A 22,830-nucleotide genomic window follows, 5' to 3' on the forward strand; every position below is an offset into this window, starting at 1 on the left:
AACCAGACTTGTGGAGGTCTAGAATTTTTTTCTGAGGTCTTGGCTGATTTCTTTTGATTTTCCCATGATGTCAAGCAAAGAGGCACTGAGTTTGATGGTAGGCCTTGAAATACATCCACAGGTACACCTCCAATTGACTCAAATTATGTCAATTAGCCTATCAGAAGCTTCTAAAGCCATGACATAATTTTCTGGAATTTTCCAAGCTGTTTAAAGGCACAGTCAACTTAGTGTATGTAAACTTATGACCCACTGGAATTGTGATACAGTGAATTATAAGTGAAATAATCTATCTGTAAACAATTGTTGGAAAAATTACTTGTCATGCACAAAGTAGATGTCCTAACCGACTTGCCAAAACTATAGTTTGTTAACAAGAAATTTGTGGAGTGGTTGAAAAACGAGTTTTAATGACTCCAACCTAAGTGTATGTAAACTTCCAACTTCAACTGTATCAATCAATTTGTCAGACTACTCACATGTGTATGGTCGAGTCCCCCACACTCGGTATGGCCCCAACCGACTTGACGACGTGACCGAGCACATAGACAACAGAGAGGTAAACAATGGTCCTGTGGATGACATGACACAGTAGTGACTTTCACAGTTACCTCAGCTTCTCGTCAACTAAGACAAGATTCAACATCGGAACAACAACAGTGGAGGCTGTTGGAGGGAAAAATCTGAGGACAGGCTCATTGTTATGGCTGGAATGGAATGCAGCCCATCCTCCAATCTAAAGTGACACCAGCCTCATATATTTCCCACTGAGGGATTGGAGGCATTGCCTTCTCCATCAAACTCACTTGAACTTGCCCAACCAGGAGTCAGCAATGAGGGCCCCCAGAACAGGGGTGAAGTAGCAGAGGCTGGAGAAGGCATGGTACACTGCTGTGGACAGGTTCTGGTCCCAATGCAGGTAGTTGATGAAGTACAGCGTCAGCACCGCTTCACGCAAGCACAGCCGGGAAGTAAGGAGAAATAGATAAGGAAGCACCGGGGATCAGAGTTTGAAGAATACAGTATATCATCGCTCCCTCTTGGTCAGGTCTTTATTGTAAAAGAAAATGTGTTATCAATAAATGCGATAAATAGAGTTTGGCAATAACACAAGAAAATGTGTTTATTGATAACACATTTTCTTTTTCAAGAAGTGTGTTTCAGGAAGTAGAGGAAGTAGTGGTCAGACAGGGAGTCTAGATCATGTGATGTTTCCATCTTAAATCAGCGATAAAGCCCCTTGTGACAGCGGGAATGGAACCTTGTGTGCAATAGGGAGGGGTACATTTAATGAAAGCTTAACCAAAAAAATATAAAATTGCTAAAACCTTTTTAGCCTATCTATCTATGGGTAAAAGGGTTGACGTGTTATGCTCGACCCATTCAGTTTTCCACCACAAAACAGGCAAAAAGAGTAGAACCAGCTCACCTGCTCTACACTCCACAGCAAATTCACCAGCGTTAAAGAAATACAAAATGAACACTGAGACTGTTGAGTCTGTGGACCCATATAGACACCAAAACAGTGTTAAGTCTTGAACTACTCTGCTCTGTCGCCTATACACATTAAATTGTTAGGCCACTACTACCACATATCAGTTCAATTGGTAGAGCATTCTCACTAACAGGTGCAACAAATATAGCCATTTACAAGGCACGTCTCGAAATATGTTAATGAGCCAGCGACTCATTACCCGCACACAACATTTCTCCACAATGCACCATAATTCACAGCTTCCTATGCTGGGATCTCTTGATTGGGCCAATACTGACTGTGAGTGTATCATTTAGAACTTGTGTGGTGTTGTGATATTGATTGTCATTGCAAGGCCATGCTGAAGAAGGGCTCATACCCAAACGTTCGTGCGGCAATAAAAAATATGTCAATTTAAGTTATTTACCGGAGTTCTGTCCTTTTTCTGTTCTGTGGAATTACAGTACCATTCGAAAATAAAGCACAATGAACCATCATTTACAGTAAGCTACACTAAAACTTTTCCGTTTTTTTTTACTATTGATAATACCTAAAATGACCGTATAAATTACAGTTTTCCATTACAGTGTAGTTAGGAGAACCATTCTTAATTATAGGTTACCTACCTTTCATGCCATAGTAGGAGAAGCGTTCACAGAACTCATTCACCACAATGAAGGAGATGCAGACAGGGTAGTTGGTTCCACATAGTTTCTGAGGAGAAGAAAGTAAGAAAGAAATATGAAAAGAGAGAGCGTAAGACAAAGACAAATAGAGAGAGAGAGAAAGAGAGAGAGAGAGAGAGAGAGGGAACGAAAGACAGAGAGAGAGAGAGAGAGAGAGAGAGAGAGAGAGAGAGAGAGAGAGAGAGAGAGAGAGAGAGAGAGAGAGAGAGAGAGAGAGAGAGAGAGAGAGAGAGAGAGAGAGAGAGAGAGAAAGAGAGATAAAGAAAGAAAGAAAGAGGGAACAAAAGACAAAGACAGAGAGAGAGAGAGAGAGAGAGAGAGAGATAAAGAAAGAAAGAGGGAACAAAAGACAGAGAGAGAGAGAGAGAGAGAGAGAGAGAGAGAGAGAGAGAGAGAGAGAGAGAGAGAGAGAGATAAAGAAAGAAAGAGGGAACAAAAGACAAAGACAGAGAGAGAGAGAGAGAGAGAGAGAGAGAGAGAGAGAGAGAGAGAGAGAGAGAGAGAGAGAGAGAGAGAGAGAGAGAGAGAGAGAGAACAAAAGACAAAGACAGAGATAGAGAGATAGAGAGAGAGAGGGGGAACGAAAGACAGAGAGAGAGAGAGAGAAAGAGAGGGAACGAAAGACAGAGAGAGAGAGAGAGAGAGAGAGAGAGAGAGAGAGAGAGAGGGAACGAAAGACAAAGACAGAGAGAGAGAGAGAGAGAGAGAGAGAAAGAGAGATAAAGAAAGAAAGAAAGAGGGAACAAAAGACAAAGACAGAGAGAGAGAGAGAGAGAGAGAGAGAGATAAAGAAAGAAAGAGGGAACAAAAGACAGAGAGAGAGAGAGAGAGAGATTTCACAAAATGGGACAAACACCAAATTGAGACTCTGCATGCAGAATTCTGCAAAAATATCCTCCGTGTACAACGTAGAACACCAAATAATGCATGCAGAGCAGAATTAGGCCGATACCCACTAATTATCAAAATCCAGAAAAGAGCCGTTAAATTCTACAACCACCTAAAAGGAAGCGATTCCCAAACCTTCCATAACAAAGCCATCACCTACAGAGAGATGAACCTGGAGAAGAGTCCCCTAAGCAAGCTGGTCCTAGGGCTCTGTTCACAAACACAAACACACCCCACAGAGCCCCAGGACAACAGCACAATTAGACCCAACCAAATCATGAGAAAACAAAAAGATAATTACTTGACACATTGGAAAGAATTAACAAAAAAACAGAGCAAACTAGAATGTTATTTGGCCCTAAACAGAGAGTACACAGTGGCAGAATACCTGACCACTGTGACTGACCCAAACTTAAGGAAAGCTTTGACTATGTACAGACTCAGTGAGCATAGCCTTGCTATTGAGAAAGGCCGCCGTAGGCAGACATGGCTCTCAAGAGAAGACAGGCTATGTGCACACTGCCCACAAAATGAGGTGGAAACTGAGCTGCACTTCCTAACCTCCTGCCCAATGTATGACCATATTAGAGAGACATATTTCCCTCAGATTACACAGATCCACAAAGAATTCGAAAACAAATCCAATTTTGATAAACTCCCATATCTACTGGGTGAAATTCCACAGTGTGCCATCACAGCAGCAAGATTTGTGACCTGTTGCCACAAGAAAAGGGCAACCAGTGAAGAACAAACACCACTGTAAATACAACCCATATTTATGTTTATTTATTTTAACTTGTGTGCTTTAACCATTTGTACATTGTTACAACACTGCATATATATAATATGACATTTGTAATGTCTTTATTGTTTTGAAACTTCTGTATGTGTAATGTTTACTGTTCATTTTTATTGTTTATTTGACTTTTGTATATTACCTACCTCACTTGCTTTGGCAATGTTAACACATGTTTCCCATGCCAATAAAGCCCCTTGAATTGAATTGAATTGAATTGAGAGAGAGAGAGAGAGAGAGAGAGAGAGAGAGAGAGAGAGAGAGAGAGAGAGAGAGAGAGAGAGAGAGAGAGAGAGAGAGAGAGAGAGAGAGAGAGAGAGAGAGAGAGAGAGAGGGAACGAAAGACAAAGACAGAGAGAGACATCTAAAATACAGTGACCCCCTCTCATATCATTACCAAGCCCTGCAATACCAAGAGCTGAACAAAGAAAAGAGTCCCCTCATCCAGCTGGTCCTGGGGCTGAGTTCACAAACCTGTTCTACTAACACACTGAAGCCTCAGGACCAGAACATCCAATCAATCAGGATAAACCAAATTACAACACAGTCAAAACAAAACTATATTGCTTATTGGGAAACACAAGCACAAGCACAGAGCAAAATGCAGTGCTATCTGGCCCTAAATCGACAGTACACCGTGGCTAAATATTTGACCATGGTTACTGATCAAAACTTTAGAAAAACCTTGACAAAGTACAGGCTCAGTGAGCACAGCCTTGCCATTGAGAAGGGTAGACACAGGAAAACCTGGCTCCCTGTAGAGGAAAGGCTGTGCAACCACTGCACAATAGCAGAACCTGAGACGGAGCTGCATTTCCTGACAAAATGTCAAAAATATAAAACAATTAGAGAGTGTCATTTCCCCAAATTTGAAACTCTTATTCAAGGTTTCAAAGACCTCTCTGATGAGGATAGGCTACCCGTCCTGTTGGGGGAGGACGCAGAGAGCTGTGGGTTGGCAGCGCACTACATTGCTGCCTGCCATAAGTTGAGGGACAGTGTCTGACAGACCAATCAACCTGCACATGTCCTTTACTGTATGTTTATTGTTATTGTTGAATGTATGGTTATTTTGACCCTTGGTTATTGTTGTTACTGTTGTCCCGTTGACAATTTTGATTCTCATTTTTACATTGTAAACAAGCTTTGGCAATATGTACATTGTTACGTCATGCCAATAAAGCAAATTGAATTGAATTGAATTGAATTGAGAGAGAGATACAGAGAGAGGGAACGAAAGACAAAGACAGAGAGAGAGAGAGAGAGAGAGAGGGAACGAAAGACAGAGAGAGAGAGAGAGAGAGAGAGAGAGAGAGAGAGAGAGAGAGAGAGAGAGAGAGAGAGAGAGAGAGAGAGAGAGAGAGAGAAAGACAAAGACAAAGACAAAGACAAAGAGAGAGAGAGATAGATAGATAGAGAAAGAGTGTGTGTGAGAGAGAGAGAGAGTCATTAAAAGCTGTATGTGTTTTCTAGAGTAATACATGACTCATACTAACATGTCAGTCAGTTGATGCTATTGTCCATAATGCTTTACTACTGAGCAAGAGTCAGTAAGTCTCCGTCCCAAATGGCACCCTATTCACTACATAGGGTAGTACTTTTGACCTGGGCCCATTAAGCTCTGGTCTAAAATAGTACACTAAATAGGGAATAGGATGCCATTTAGGATACATTATAAAGAGTCATTCATTAATCACACCAGCACATTACAGATTAGACTAAAGAGCAACTGACAGGTAATTTGACATTAATCATGGTCCAAAGAAAAGAGAAGTTAATAATAAGTCTGAAGAAGAAATGAAAGTTGAAATGATCAACGAAAGAAAACCCAGAAATCTTGCCAAGAATTTTCCAGTCAATATCCATTGTTTTACTTATTCAATGCGGTCCAAATACATGACCATGAATATATTGTGCAATAAAACATGAAGAAATATAAAATATTACCGGTGATTTGCTTGTCTTTCCACTTTCATGAATTTCCAATTTGAGCTCTGTGAAGTAATCACAAAATAACATAATTTTAGAGGTATTGTATGCACAAGATGCATGGACATGACTAGCCCTATAAATAGTACTCCAAATTCATGATATTCAAAATGAACATATATAAGCATTTAACATTACAAGTCTACACCTATTGTATTCTGTGCATGTGACCAATCAAATTAGATTTTTTAAATGTATTTACGCTATGAAGACAATATCCAAATATTAAGTGTATTATTAATATCATGAATTTGGCGTAATATTTGTAGGGCTGGCTAGGACATGACATGACATACTGCATTTACATTATCTAATGCTGGTCTATGGAATGAGTAAGACTTTCACTTGAGCACTATTCAATCAAACCCGTCTTGCAGTATTCACGGAGGGACAAATACAAGTAAATTTGGCGCATCATTTTGGAAATGGTCATTATTACTCTATTACATGACTGACTATTAATAATAAAATAATAATTAATGATGGACTACTCATTATTATTAGGCTATGGTCTAAGAGAAAACAGTGGTTGATGCTAATAACCTGTATTTTATGAGATAGCCAAATTAGAAAATGGGCGAATACAAACACTCAGTAAAATGTGCGTGTTGCATCAGTTCCCTTGCAATAGTGATGGTGTCTGAGAAGCCTAATGACAGGTGTGATGGAAAACATCTTCCGAACTTTCTACAGTAAAAATCGAACACTAGCTAGATTTCGATTCCAATTGGCTAATCTGGAGGCGAAAGAATAGTACACATGTTTAGGCAAGGTGCTGGCTAGCGGAGTAGAACAGTTGAAATAGAAAAAGTGACAGATTTTCATCCAAATATTCTAGAATCCGCATAAAGAAAATGTGCATTTTCCCACCAGTGGTGTTTCGACCAAACATACCTGTGGATAGAAATAAGTGGGTGATGACATAGTGCACACAAAATGTACTTTTTCGTGTAAGTTTTCATGTACCGAATAAAAATATCCTATATTATTATTGAAAAAGAAACATCACCGTGCACTTTCACCACCCTGTGAAATTCATCATCATTTATTTATTATCTGTAGACAACGTTTCCCGAGTCGTCGTGGGAGGACCACACACCCATATCATCGCGTGACTTCAAATTTACTTCGATATGATGGTTATTATATCAATATTTTAACAAAAAGTTTCCACCGCCATTTCTCGCATAATACATTTTACCAACACAAAAGATCCCACCATGTAGAACGAACAAATCATCCGTCGGCATTTATAAAATTGTACGGAAACTTCATGTTTCCATCACAGCTGTCATGATGGTATCACTTTAATAGCATAAAAACTGTGTATGGAAACGTGGTTACTGAAGGCAAAATGTCAACCACTACACATACAGTATTTCAGCATTTCTATAAATCGAGCACATATGTTAGCAATTTGCCTAGATCCATCCTGTGAAAACACTGAATGCATACACCATTATCACAACAGTCTGAAAGTTGCAGACAGCGCTATCAAACGCGTCATTTTTGTCAATTGTCACAACTATTGATAACATTTGTGCATAAAACGCTTTCCTTCAATAATCCACGGCCCATGCATCCAATAAAAAACATCTTCCGAATACTTTATTTTCCAAAAGTCTATGCACGCATTACCCTTTCGTTTCCCCATTCCTGTGTATTTTCTGAAGTGTTTTTGGCACTAGTGTTGCATCGGTCGGTGGACCTCTTGACGTGAGTCCAAGTCCGTCCCTCTCTTGTCTGTCTGTGACTGTGAGCGCAGCAATGGAAACGCAGTTCTCTTATAACATATGTTCAACCCGTTAGTTAATATTCCACTCCAGATCCATGAATTTTTGACTTAATCTTCAATGACTTTTCAGTGCAGATCTGATCCTGTCACGTAGTCAATTGAATAGCGGATCTTACTTTACAGAGAGCAGTTGAGTATGGGAACCCGCCTGTGAGCCAGACTCTTTGGATTCACAATAGAGTTCTTGTTTGTGTTTTTTAACCCGCAAACCTGGGCGTGGAGTGCCTGTTGAAATTAGCCTGAAGTGATCATCGTGAGTCCCACGAGTCACATTGGTGGATAGTAACAGTACGTGTTTGCTCATGCAGAGTAGGGTACCTTATGAAGTGGACAATTTCCATACTTTCTGGTACTTATAATTGGGACAAGTTATGCATTTCTGGTTGTTCAAAAAGTGCATTGTTTCTCACTGATTGTACTGTTGTTGAAGTGACTCAAAAACAACTATTCCTACAAAAAAGTATCATTCATTTCTTCTTCTATTTCCCGATTTCCAACATCTAGGAGACAATGAGGCCTCTAAAAATCCCAATGCATTGTAAAACTCGGTAGTCTATACAGTAATATTAGCATAAAACTATTTCCCAAATAAACCCCTGCCATGCCAATGGGTTGTATTTGTCATTGTCAATAGACTCCTATTGTAAAATAAATGAATGTTTAGCATATGCCATTCACATTATCCTTTGATGTGTTATGGAGTTCCACCATGGTGCCAGAGCCCATCTCCTATGCATAGCACCACAGGCAGTAGAGACACTGACTACATAATTCATCTGAGTTGTTGTGGAATGTGTGTGCTGAATGAAATAGTTAATGAGAGAGAGAGAGAGAAAGAGAGAGAGAGAGAGACAAAGGAGAGAGATGGGAAAGGGGGAGAGAGATAAAGAGAGGAGAGAGAGGAAGAGAGAGAGAGAGCACAAGAAAAGGGGAACCAAAAATACTTTAAAGTACTACTTAAGTAGTTTATTGGGGTATCTGCACTTAACTATTTATATTTTGACAACTTTTACTTCACTACATTCCGAAATAAAATCATGTACTTTTTAATCCATACATTTTCCCTGACACCGAAAATTACTTGTTACATTGTGAATGCTTAGCAGGACAGGAAAATGGTACAATTCACACACTTGTCAAGAGAACATCCCTGGTCATCTACTGCCTCTGATCTGGCGGGCTCAATAAACACACATGCTTCGTTTGTAAATTATGTCTGAGTGTTGAAGTGTGCCTTGGCTTTCTGTAAATTAAAAAAACAAGAAAATGGGGCCATCTGGTTTGCTTAATGTAAGAAATTTGAAATTATTTGTACTTTTACTTTTGATACTTAAGTATATTTTAGCAATTACATTTACTTTTGATACTTAAGTATATTTAAAACCAAATCATTTTAGACTTTTACTCAAGCAGTAATTTACTGGGTGACTTTCACTTTTACTTGAGTCATTTTTTATTAAGGTATCTTTACTTTTACTCAAGTATGACAATTGGGTACTTTTTCTACCACTGTAACTAAAAGACGCAGCCCACTGGGTACACACTGGTTGAATCAACGCTGTTTCCACGTCATTTCAATGAAATGGCGTTGAACCAACGCGGAATAGACGTTGAATTGACGTCTGTGCCAAATGGGAAACAGATCTGATAGTAATATTCCTTATTAACACCCTTATTATCTAATGACTCACTCTGAATCCACAATACTGACTTGGAAAAGGCATTTTATGTCACAATTAACTCCAAATCATGCCAGAAAGAATGATTATCTAGGGATGGGGAGGAGTCATATCAAACTATACTATGAAAACATGAATAACAGGACTTTTACGGAATATATTTTGTGATAAAATACTGTTCAGTATGCCTAAGACTTTTATCCCACTGCTTGAATAATCAAAGTTGCCATGGTTGGTGGAGAAAATCCTGTTGGTCTTCAATACTGAATTTATAACATTAACAACATATATTTTTAGGTAATTATCATCTATAATAGTATGTGCATAGTCATTTTAATATAAAATACATGTTAAAATCACATAACTTTTTTTTTAAATGACACTGCGTTTGTTAGTGACAAAGAGTAAATAGCCTCAACTGGAGCAGTTAAAATAAACGTATTTACACAAATACATGTTAAACTAATGACATCGAATGGTCCGCAACAGGGCCTCACTGTGGTCTCACTGTGTTGTGGTCATGATGTTACACATTTGTGGGTCACTTGTTAATGTCAGGGATGGAACTTAAATATTTTGGGCAGTGGCCAGCCTGACTAGTCGATCACAATATTTACTAGCCCAGGTCAAAAATATGTGCCATGCGATACTTGAAAAAGGACAGATTTCACTAGCCGTCGGGTTAGTGAGGCACATTTTCTACTAGCCCCGTCTGACAGGTACTAGCCCCGGGATAGCAGGCTAGCTTAATGTTCATCGCTGTTTGTTAAGGTATGGGAAAGTTAAGTGAGATAAAGTACACCAAGTGACCATCCGTAAAGTAGTGCTTGGTGACAGGAAGACGTACACCGTGTGCATACTAATGTGGTTTGTAAGGAAACTCCTTCTACTGCCATTGGTTCCTCCTGCTGCTAGACTGTCCTTTCAATAAACTGCAGGTTGACTGGGGTAGCAGGGACCAGAAGGGACCAGAAGGGTTCTTGTGATTGGCTTGACTGTGGCTCCGGTAGGGTCAGTGCGTATTTCATTGTGTTTTATCAACTGTGAGGAAAGAGGAAAACACATTGATTATATGATGTTATTGTCCTAGTCTGATAGAATGTCAGCTCTCCACATGTTAAATGAAAAGAGATATAAAGAATAGATAAAAGGTAGAACATCATATGAATAGTACAATTACATAGAAATATGAACTTTCCAAGTGGGACAATCAATGGCAGTGTTTAATCACAATGTGTTCCGGATTTTCTTGAACCTGACTTGCCGTGGCTGTTGATATGGAGATTTATGTTATTATGTTATGTTATTTGTCACATGCGCCGAATACAACAGTGAAATGCTTACTTACAAGCCCTTAACAAACAATGCAGTTAAGAAAAATACGTGTTAAGAAAGTATTTACAAAAATAAACTGAAGAAAAAAATATATAATAAAAAGATTAATAATACAAAATAATTAAAGAGCAACAATAAAATAACAGCAATGAGGCTATTTACAGGTGGTACCGGTACAGAGTCAATGTGCTATATACATTCCAAGATCTTGAGAGGAACGTATATCTTCCTCAACGAGGACTATCCTGAAGCTGTGCGCCAGAAGAGGAAAGAACTGATCCCAGCCATGAAAGCTGCCTGAGCGCGTGGGGACATTGCTTACATCCGCTATGACAGGCTCATTGTCCACCCTCCCTCCCAGAAGCCTGGAAGGGATGAGAGAGCCAAGCCTATGGGTTCGTAGCCTCAACCCCACAGCACACACACCAATTGATTAATGGACTGCTGAATGTACATTTTTTCTCTTGCTTTGTCTGCTCTTTTCAGTATTATGTCTATCTCTGATAAGCTACCCAGGAAAGAGCTGAAAATGGCCCATATGAATATATGTAGCCTTAGAAATAAGGTTCATGAAATCAATAACTTGCTAACATCAGATTACATTCATATATTAGCCATTTCTGAGACTCACTTAGTGTTACGTCCGTTGTTCGAATGAGACCAAGGCGCAGCGTGGTAGGCATACATTTTCTTTATTAAAATGTTCCACCAAAAAAACAATAAACAACTCAACGAACAAAAAGCTTAGGAGTGCAACCCATGCAACAAACAAAGACAAGATCCCACAACTGAAGGTGGGAAAAAGGGCTGCCTAAGTATGATCCCCAATCAGAGACAACGATAGACAGCTGCCTCTGATTGCAAACCATACTAGGCCAAAAAAGAGAAGAAAACATAGATATACAAAAACTAGAGTACCCACCCTAGGCACACCCTGACCTAACCAAAATATAGAGAATAAACAGGGATCTCTAAGGTCAGGGCGTGACACTTAGATAATTCATTTGATGATACACCAGTAGCAATACAAGGATATAGCATTTATAGAAGAGACAGAAACGCTTATGGTGGAGGTGTTGCTGTATATATTCAGAGCCATATCCCTGTATTGCTTAGAGAAGATCTTATGCCAAGTGTTACTGAAGTATTGTGGGTGCAGATTCACTTGGCACATCTAAAGCCTTTTCTTTTGGGGTGTTGTAATAGGCTATCTACATTTGCACACACTGTACATAGATTTTTCTATTGTGTTATTGACTGTTTGTTTGCTTATCCCATGTGTAATGCTCTGTTGTTGTTTTTGTCGCACTGCTTTGCTTTATCTTGGCCAGGTCGCAGTTGTAGTAAGGTGCGTAATGGCGGCAGAGAAGTCAGGTGCAGGAGAGTGAAAACTGATTTACAACGGTGTCGTTTAATATCCATAAACCACCGTCAACAGAACAATACAATAAATGGGTCAAACAAAACCCTGTAAATACCAGCATACCGTGCACAAGCACTACAAGAAACAATTACGGACAAGGACATGGGGGGGAACAGAGGGTTAAATACACAACATGTAATTGATGGAATTGGAACCAGGTGTGATGGAAGAAAAGACAAAACCAATGGAAAATGAAAAGTGGATCAGCGATGGCTAGAAGTTCGGTGACTTCAACTGCCGAACGCCGCCCGAACAAGGAGAGGGACCAACTTCGGCGGAAGTCGTGACAGCAGTTGTAAATGAGAACTTGTTCTCAACTGGCCTACCTGGTTAAATATAGGTGGATTTTTTTTTTTAAAGGCCACCAAGTGCTAACAGTCAGTATCTAAATATTATGTGTGAAATGCTTGATAGTGTCTACTTTCTTGAGGACCTGAATATTGACTGGTTTTCATCAAGCTGTCCGCTCAAGAGGAAGCTTCTTACTGTAACCAGTGCCTGTAATCTGGTTCAGGTTATTAATCAACCTGCCAGGGTGTTTACAAACACTACAGGAACAAGATCATCCACATGTATCGATCACATTTTTACTAATACTGTAGAACTTTGTTCTAAAGCTGTATCTGTACCCATTGGACACAGTGATCACAATATAGTGGCTATATCCAGGAAAGCCAAAGTTCCAACAGCTGGGCCTAAAATAGTGTATAAGAAATCATACAAAAGATGTTGCTGATACTCTTATGTAGATGATGTAAAAAATATGTGTTGGTCTGATTTGATTAATAAGGAGTATCCAGAAGCTGCACTTGATGAATTTATGAAATTGCTTCGTCCAATTATTGATAAACATGCACCTGTTAAGAAACTGACTGTTAGAACTGTTAAGGCTCCGTGGATTGATGACGAATTGAAAAACTGTATGGTTGAAAGAGATGGGGCAAAAGGAGTGGCTAATAATTCTGGCTGCACATCTGACTGGTTTACTTACTGCAAATTAAGAAATTATGTGACTAAGCTCAACAAAAAGAAGAGGAAACTGTATTATGAAGCCAAGATCAATGACAGAAATAATTAAATTAAATTATGGGCAGAAAGACGAATTCAACTCCATCTTTCATCGAATCAGATGGCTTATTCATCACAAAACCATTTGATGTTGCTAATTATTTGTATGATTATTTCATTGGCAAAGTGGGCAAACTTAGGCAGGAAATTCCAACAACGAACAGTGAGCAATTGTATTCATGTATAAAAAAACAAATAATGAAAGAAAAGCAGTGCAAGTTTGAATTTTGAAAGTTAGTGTGGGAGAGGTGGAAAATGTATTGTTATTGATCAATAATGACAAACCTCCTGGCATTGACAACTTAGATGGAAAGCTACTGAGGATGGTAGCTGAGTCTATAGCCACTCCTATCTGTCACATTTTCAATCTGATCCTATAGGAAAGTCTTTGTCCTCAGGCCTGGAGGGAAGCCAAAGTCATTCCGCTACCCAAGTGTGGTAAAGCGGCCTTTACTGGTTCTAACAGCAGACCTATAATCTTGCTGCCAGCTCTTAGCAAACTGTTGGAAAAAATTGTGTTTGACCAAATACAAAGCTTTTTCTCTGTAAACAAATGAACAACAGACTTTCAGCATGCTTATAGAGAAGGGCACTCAACATGTACTGCACTGACACAAATGACTGATGATTGGTTGAAAGAAATTGATAATAAGATTGTGGGAGCTGTACTGTTAGATTTTTCCCTGTTGTTAAAAAAACTTGTGTTATGGCTTTTCAACCTCTGCCATATCGTGGATTCAGAGTTATCTATCTAATATAACTCAAAGGGTTTTCTAATGTCTAATGTCAATCATGTAAAGTGTGGTGTACCGCAGGGCAGCTCTCTAGGCCCTCTACTCTTTTCTATTTTTACCAATGACCTGCCACTGGCATTAAACAAAGCATGCGTGTCTATGTATGCTGATGATTCAACCATATACGCATCAGCAACCACAGCTAATGAAGTCACTAAAACCATTAACAAAGAGTTGCAGTCTGTTTTGGAATGGGTGGCCAGTAATAAACTGGTCATGAACATCTCTAAAACTAAGAGCATTGTATTTGGTACAAATCATTCCTTAAGTTCAAGACCTCAGCTGAATCTGGTAATGAATAGTGTGACTGTTACACAAGTTGAGGAGACTAAATTAATTGGCATTACCTGAGATTGTAAACTGTCATGGTCAAAACATGCACACAACTCAATGGTTGTAAAGATGGGGAGAGGTCTGGCCGTAATAAAGAGATGCTCTGCTTTTTTGACACCACACTCCAAAAAGCTAGTTCTGCAGGCTCTAGTTTTGTCTAATATTGATTACTGTGCAGTTGTGTGGTCCAGTGTTGCAAGGAAAGACCTAGTTAAGCTGCAGCTGGCCCAGAACATAGCGGGAGGTTTTGCTCTTCATTGTAATCAGAGGGCTGATATAAATACTATGCATGCCAGTCTCTCTTGGCTAAGAGTTGAGGAGAGACTGACTGCATCACTTCTTCCTTTTATTAGAAACATTAATGTGTTGAAAATCCCAAATTGTTTGCATAGTCAATTTACACACTGCTCTGACACACACACTTATCCCACCAGACATGCCACCGGGAGTCTTTTCCCAGTCCCGAAATCCAGAACAAATTCAAGAAAGTGTACAGTATTATAAGATCCCTTATTGAATGGAACTTCCTTCCATCTCATATTACTCAAATAAACAGCAAACCTGGTTTCAAAAAACAGATAAAAAATCCTCACGGCACAAGCCTCTCCCCGATTTGACCTAGATAGTTTGTGTGTATGCATTGATATGTAGGCTACGTGTGCCTTTAAAAAAAATTATGTAGTTCTGTCCTTGAGCTGTTGTGGTTGAATAAAAAAAAAAAGTCTTATCTGCATAATATTCTTATATGATATGCTTGTTATTAGAATGTATCCCTTCGGACTTTGGTGTTGGCAGTTGCACTTCTCCCTCAGCTGGGGCTCAGTCAACTGGGTCCCAGAGAGGGGAGAAGTCAGACTTGTCTTTCACATGTCTCTGGTGCTATGCAGAATATCAGAAAGAGAAGAGAACATTATCTTCACATGTAATTGTGTCTTTACCTATTCTAAACCATGTGAAGGGATGGCGTGATTAATGGGGAACCACTTGTCTCCACAATGTCTGTGCGCCAGTCACTCCCTCCTTTGGGGAGATAAAGCCCTGCCTTATCTCAGCTCACTGGTCACCATAGCAGCACCCACCCGTAGCACGCGCTCCAGCAGGTATATTTCACTGGTCACCCCCAAAGCCAATACCTCTTTTGGCCGCCTTTCCTTCCAGTTCTCTGCTGCCAATGACTGGAACCAATTGCAAAAATCACTGAAGCTGGAGTCGCATATCTCCCTCACTAACTTTAAGCATCAACTGTCAGAGCAGCGCACAGATCATTGCACCTTTACATAGCCCATCTGTAAATATCCCATCTGTCACGATCGTCGTAAGGATTGGTGCAGTGTTGTAGGCATACATTTTCTTTTATTTAAATGAACACCGAACAAAAACAACAAAATACTGAACGAAACGTGAAGCTACTGGTGTGCACACAGGCAACTATCTGTAGACAAGATCCCACAAAACACAAAGGGGAAATGGCTGCCTAAATATGATCCCCAATCAGAGACAACGATAAACAGCTGTCTCTGATTGGGAAGCATACCAGGCCAACATAAACCATTAATCACCTAGATGACCCACCCTAGTCACTATCACGCTCCAACCAACATAGAGAATAAACCGCTCTCTATGGTCAGGGCGTGACACTATCCAACTCCCTCATCCCCATATTGTTATTTATTTTTTTGCTCCTTTGCACCCCAGTATCTCTACTTGCACATTCATCTTTTGCACATCTATCACTCCAGTGTTTAAATGCTAAATTGTAATTACTTCGCCACTATGGCCTATTTATTGCCTACCTCCCTAACCTAAACCTCATTTGCACACACTGTACATAGATTTTTTCTATTGTGTTATTGACTGTACGTTTGTTTATTCCATGTGTAACTCTGTGTTGTTTGTGTCGCACTGCTTTGCTTTATCTTGGCCAGGTCGCAGTTGTAAATGAGAACTTGTTCTCAACTGGCCTACCTGGTTAAATAAAAGTGAAATAAAAACAGAATAAATATAAGGTCTGAGAAAAGATGTGTGGGGTAGTGTCTGGAACCATTGTATGTCATCTCTGATGTTGCACCTATCCTGGGGTAGTGTATGACCTAGAGGCTCACTCCTCAGTGAGCTTGTCCATGTGTGTGGTCATGAAGGGGTTTTACTTGAGATGGGAGTATCTGGAGTTGACAATTGATTTATGCCATAGAATGCATTGGTGTTTCTGTGCTATGAAGTACCAGGAATGAGATCGGAGCATCATCTTAGGGCCCAGACTAAACAATAAGAACAGTCTTCATAGCAAATACTATCTAACCCCCCCCCCCCCTTAGAGTTAGATGCACTATTGTAAAGTGGTTGTTCCACTGGACATCATAAGGTGAATGCACCAACTTGTAAGTCGCTCTGGATAAGAGCGTCTGCTAAATGACTTAAATGTAAATGTAAAATGTACTATCTGGCTGCGGGATACTCCTTTCACATATATCAAATTTCACCTTGTGACCCATTCCATTCATCTGCTGTTTGTCATGAAGACTAAATGGGCGAATCTTTTCTATAAAATATTTGTGTATGTCAGAGCTACTCGCCACAACACTTGGAAGTGTTGAGCCGACCAGCCTCATCATTATAGAAGCAATTGCTCTATGCTTTCCTTATTAATATGTTTTGAATAAAGTAATATCCTGATTGGTGATTGACCTCGTCTCTCCTCACTGTTGATTAGAATTTCCACCACACTGTTCTTGTCTATTGATGTTCTGTATTATGTTTCATGTTGTGTGGACCCCAGGAATAGCTGCTAGTTTTGCAACAGATAATGTGGATCCTAATTAAATACAAAATGTGTGGGGGCAAAGGTAAGTCGAGGTAATATGTACAGTACCAGTAAAAATTGGACACAACTACTTATTGAAGGATTTCTCTTTATTTGTACTGTTTTCTACATTGTAGAATAATAGTGAAGACATCAAAACTATAAAATAATACATGGAATCATGTAGTAACCAAAAACGTGTTAAACAAATCAAAATATATTTTAAAATCTTGAAAGTAGCCACCCTTTGCCTTGATGACAACTTTGCACACTCTTGGCACTCTCTCAAACAGCTTCACCTGGAATTATTTTCCAACAGTCTTGAAGGAGTTCCCACATATGCTGAGCACTTGTTGGCTGCTTTTCCTCCACTCTGCGGTCCAACGCATCCCAAACCATCTCAATTGGGTTGAGGTCGGGTGATTGTGGAGGCCAGGTCATCTGAAGCAGCACTTCATCACTCTTATTGGTCAAATAGTTTTTACACCTCATGGAGGTATGTTGGGTCATTGTCCTATTGAAAAACAAATGATAGGCCATCCTGTTTGGGCCTAGTGGTACTATCGCAGCAGAATGCAGTGGTTGCCATGCTGGTTAAGTGTGCCTTGAATTCTAAATAAATCACTGAAAGTGTCACTGGCAAAGGACAGATTTCTTTGCAGCAGTTCGACCATGAAGGCCTGATTCACACAGTCTTCTCTGAACAGTTGATGTTGAGATGTGTCTGTTACTTGAACTCTGTAGTGCATTTATTTGGGCTGCAATTTCTGAGGCTGGTAACTCTAATGAACTTATTCTCTGTAGCAGAGGCAACTCTGGGTCATACTTTCCTGTCCTCGTGAGAGCCAGTTTCATCATAGCCCTTGTCATGTCTTAAAGTAATGATTGACTGTCGTTTCTCTTTGCTTATTTGAGCTGTTGTTGCCATAATATGGACTTGGTCTTTTACCAAATAGGGCCATCTTCTGTATACCACCCGTACCTTGTCACAACACAACTGATTGTATAAGGGCACAGGGCGAGACCCAGATGCAGACACGGGAGGCAGATGGTTACGAATAAATATCAGAGACTCGAACCAAGGGGCAGGCAAGAGAATGGTCACGGACAGGCAAAAAGATCATGACAAGGTCAGAGTCCAGGAGGTACAGAGTGGCAGGCAAGCTCAAGGTCAGGGCAGGCAGTATGGTCAGGCAGGCGGGTTCAGAGTCAGGGCAGGCAGTATGGTCTGGCAGGCGGGTTCAGAGTCAGGGCAGGCAAGGGTCAAAACCGGGAGGACTAGCAAAAGAGAAAATAAAAAGCAGGAGCACGGGAAAAACACGCTGGTTGACTTGACGAACTGGCACAGAGAGACAGTTAACACGGATAAATACACCAAGGAAAATAAGCGACACCTGGAGGGGGTGGAGACTAGAGGTCGACCGATTATGATTTTTCAATGCCGATACCGATTATTGGAGGACAAAAAAAGCCGATACCGATTAATCGGCCGATTTATTAAAAAAAATATATATATATATATCACACACACACACACACTTTTGTAATAATGACAATTGCAACAATACTGAATGAACAATGAACACTTATTTTAACTTAATATAATACATAAATACACAGCTCTGAAGTGACAATGATACTGAAGAGTCTGCTTAGAAGACAAATACTCTCAACTGTTTGAATAAAAATAGAGTTTAAGTTACCTGTGATGAATGTTGAAGACAAAAACTTTAATTTCTATATGCAGGAAATCCTATTTTAATAATGGGCATGGTAAGAATTGACAACCAAAGTGCGAGTCATAATTCCCATGACACCTAGCAAAATCTGAAAAGCGGTTCATTCATTTATTCCATAGGATATTTTTAGATTCACTTAAAGGTCTGTGTTTCGTGTAGGCTTACATCACCGTGCCAATTTTATAACTGTGTAGATATCCATAGGACAAGGTAACTCTGATCAACATTGGCTAAATATAAGCGAAGATAAAAAAAATTGTAGAGTGGATTTATGAAAATATGTTGACAAACGTTACCTTATCCTAGTGAGATTTACACGGGTATCAAAACGTAGAGGCAGTTTAAGCCTGCACGAAACACAGACCTTATTTGAAGTAGATCAAGACATTCTCTATGGAAGACATGAACGGTAAAATAACGAAGGAACCCCTTTCAAATTCAGCCGCAAGTTATTACAGGAATTATAACACGTCGACTATTTCTCTCTAAACCATATACCTTTGACTAATCCGGAAACTATCACCTCGAAAACAAAACGTTTATTCCGTTCCGTATTTTATCTAACGGGTGGCATCCATGAGTCTAAATATTCCTGTTACATTGCACAACCTTCAATGTTGTCATAATTACGTAAAGTTCTGGCAAATTAGTTCGCAAAGAGCCAGGCGGCCCAAACTGTTGCATATACCCTGACTCTGCGTGCAATGAGCGCAAGAGAAATGACACAATTTCACCTGGTTAATATTGCCTGCTAACCTGGATTTCTTTTAGCTAAATATGCAGGTTTAAAAATATATACTTGTGTATTGATTTTAAGAAAGGCATTGATGTTTATGGTTAAGTATACATTGGAGCAATGACAGTCATTGATTGATTGTTTTTTATAAGATAAGTTTAATGCTAGCTAGCAACTTACTGCATTCGCTAACAGGCAGGCTCCTCGTGGAGTGCAATGTAATCAATGCAAGATTGGATCCCCCGAGCTGACAAGGTTAAAAATCTGTCGTTCTGCCTCGTTTTTCCTAGGCCGTCATTGAAAATAAGAATGTGTTCTTAACTGACTTGCCTAGTTAAATAAAGATTAAAAATATATATAATTAAAATAAATAAAAAAATCTAATCGGCGCCCAAAAACACCGATTTCCGATTGTTACGAAAACTTGAAATCGGCCATTCCGATTAATCGGTCGACCTCTAGTGGAGACAATCACAAGGACAGGTAAAACAGATCAGGGCGTGACAGATTGGCTCAAACGCATTAAGGGGAAACAAAATTACACAAATTAACTTAAGGCACACCTGTTAATTGAAATGCATTCCATGTGGCTACTGTACCTCATGAAGCTGGTTGAGAGAATGCCAAGAGTGTGCAAAGCTGTCATCAAGGCAAAGGGTGGCTACTTTAAAGAATCTCAAATATAAAATATATTTTGATTTGTTTAACACTTTTGGTTACTACATTATTGCATATGTGTTATTTCATAGTGAAGACATCAAAACTATCATTCTCCAACGTGTAGGAATTCCAACTTTTGACTGGTACTGTAAACGTAGGTAGAGGGAATTGACTAGTCAGATAATAAACAAAGAAGCAGCAGCGTACAAATGGGAGGGGTCAATGCAAATATATTCAGCTATCGTGTTCTAAACAAAAGACATGATCAACATGTTCGTACAAACTTTGTCTGTTGTAACAGTATATTTAGGCAAACATAACAAACACAAGCAAGACATACAGGCAGTCAAAATAGCAATTATTTTCTCATCATTGCAAACATTGGCTAGTTCTTTTTTTAGCAACTCCTCTCGCAACATAACAATGAATATTATCACAACTAGTAGGCAGTCTAAAGCAGTAGTTGACAAACCACATAAGGAATAATAGCGCAGCCTACTGAACTCATCCATTGTCAGACTCTAGTTACTGGTCCGGATACACATGCTAGAGCTGCCTAGAACGTTCGGCTGCCCAGAGGTGGAACAGTTAGGTAGCCTACTCATGCGGTACTAGTTACATCATTTGTACAGGAACTCTGACTAGTGGCTACAATATGACAGCAACTATAAAGATTAGTGTACATCACACAAAACGCTAATTGTTTTTGCTCCTATGCAATGTGTAGGGACTGTCCTGGTTGTGCCACTTCAATATCTGTTACAACAGACAGAAGGTTCTATAACCTTCAATAAATATTTTTGGGGATGTCATTCAAATCACTACAGGGTTTATTATTTCAACTGTTCAGAATTATGAGGCAGAGATCAGCTACAGCAACATGGTTTAGAAGAGACTGAATAAAGTGAGAAAGGTAAACGGATGGGGAGTGTGAGCAGTAGCTACGTAGCGTGTGTAAAATAACACATGCCCAGAACTCTGATCCAGATCCATAGCTTTGACAAAGAAGTTTCCAGAGGGGCGGGGGCAGCCAATAAAATAACATTAGAGTCCTATACAGGATCTTCAAGTCAGGAGGTTTGAAAGTACAACTCCTTCCAACAACCCAAGTTAAGTTGATGATTACATATTCCTTGCCAACAGACAGACAAAGACTAATGTTATTACCATGTATCCAGATGGGATGAATTAGACCAAAGTTGAAGGTCTGGTCTGTCATGTTCTCTCCAATGCAAAGCTAACAGAGGAACACCACAACCAGCTGAACCTGATTATATTAGAGGGTTACTACAGACTAGATCAACAGTTATAACTAACTCAATGTCTTGAGGCTGCAGCTAAAAAGTAGGTTAAACATGTATAACCTAAAGTAGCTTTAACCCATCTGCCCTCTAGAGGCACTGTCAAATGAAATGTGAAAGTCACTGAAGGAAACGTATAAAAGACAGTGCAAGAGACAATACAGCATCCCATCACACAGTTGCCTGATCGTTTCCAGATGCAGAAAAGCATGTGGTCTGAATCCCAAGCTACTATCACAGTTCTACATAACACTGTTGAATGAAGGGCATATGCTGTAGGTGTCACATCTGCTCCTGCTGCCCTCCCTAGTGGACATCCGGTGTCTCTTTGACCTGCAGCCATTTCCCCCAGTTCTCTCCCTCTGTGTGTGTGTGTGGTTGGAGACAGGTGTGCTGGAGTCAGCAGTTCCCCACCAGCTGCAACCCGTTCCATAATCAAGACCTCTACAAATACTCAGTCCTGCCACTTCCACTCTGCCAGATCATAATCTCTGTTCAGTCAGTCATGCTTCTAGCTATTTGTTGTCATTTAAGATCCTGTTTCCTGCTGTGCCTATTTCCTTGCCTGACGCCGTTTCTCCTCATTGTAGTTTTGCCGCTCTGACTGGTTCCTGTTCCACATTTCACCACCCTGCTACCCTGTTCTGGATTCAACTGATCATCTCTCCCTTGGATTCCCCTCCGGACCTGTTTATCCTGTCCCAACCCAGCTCACTCCAACCTCAATATCTGGTTTCCTACAACTCATCCAAGCTTCCCTGGATCTGCACTTAATCACTTCCTGTGTTACAATAAATATCTTGGTTCATTCATCCCCGTTTCCTGGTTTGAGTCTGTTCTTAGGTTCCCCTGTGCTGCTCCGCATAACAGTAGGGGTACTATACAACTACAGAGCAGGCCTGGATGTCTTACCCTGGAGAGGATGAGGTACATCTCCAGCTCGGCCAACCTCCTGCCCAAGCAGGCCCGGCCCCCGAAACCAAAGGGTACTGAGCCGTGGTGCTGGTTCTTGTCTTTCCCCAGCCCACACAGAGCCAGCGTTCAAGCAGGAAGGCTTGGGGCTCCGGGAACACTGCTTGGTCATAGGACACGACATAGTGACACAGGTGGAACAAGTCTGGGATGGAAAGGAAGGAGGAGAGAGATGAAGCCCATTGAATTGAGATAGAGGGAAAGGACTATAGAGAGGGAGAACAGTCAAATACAGCTGCTCTAACTCTGATCAGTGGTATACTGTTTGGTGTGAGCGATATTAACAAACCATTTAAAATACTGAAGTTAAGGGTGAAAGTATATCTCTGGATATACAAGTGTGATCATATCTCCACACAGGA

General features: G+C 40.1%; 1 protein-coding gene and 1 long non-coding RNA gene across 3 annotated transcripts in view; both read right to left on the bottom strand.

Moving 5' to 3' along the window:
• The window catches only part of LOC139539100 (solute carrier family 15 member 2-like), a 60,669-nt gene extending 52,861 nt beyond the window's left edge, over positions 1 to 7,808 (bottom strand). For both annotated transcript variants that reach the window (XM_071341861.1, XM_071341860.1), the window contains exons 1-5: positions 7,472 to 7,808; positions 5,792 to 5,838; positions 2,101 to 2,188; positions 807 to 948; positions 480 to 572 (exon numbers count right to left, since the gene is read on the bottom strand). In XM_071341861.1, the coding sequence (XP_071197962.1) occupies positions 480 to 572; positions 807 to 948; positions 2,101 to 2,188; positions 5,792 to 5,838; positions 7,472 to 7,487 (386 nt within the window). In that variant the 5' untranslated portion in view covers positions 7,488 to 7,808. The remainder of the gene's footprint in view (positions 1 to 479; positions 573 to 806; positions 949 to 2,100; positions 2,189 to 5,791; positions 5,839 to 7,471) is intronic.
• Positions 7,809 to 9,624: 1,816 nt separating this feature from the next.
• LOC139539105 (uncharacterized) lies at positions 9,625 to 12,678 on the bottom strand. Its single transcript, XR_011667872.1, has 2 exons — positions 11,274 to 12,678; positions 9,625 to 10,348 (listed from the first exon to the last, which is right to left on the bottom strand). It is a non-coding gene; the product is annotated as an uncharacterized lncRNA (long non-coding RNA).
• Positions 12,679 to 22,830: the final 10,152 nt, after the last annotated feature.

Source organism: Salvelinus alpinus, chromosome 14 (assembly GCF_045679555.1).
Source record: "Salvelinus alpinus chromosome 14, SLU_Salpinus.1, whole genome shotgun sequence".
Lineage (NCBI taxonomy): Eukaryota > Metazoa > Chordata > Actinopteri > Salmoniformes > Salmonidae > Salvelinus > Salvelinus alpinus.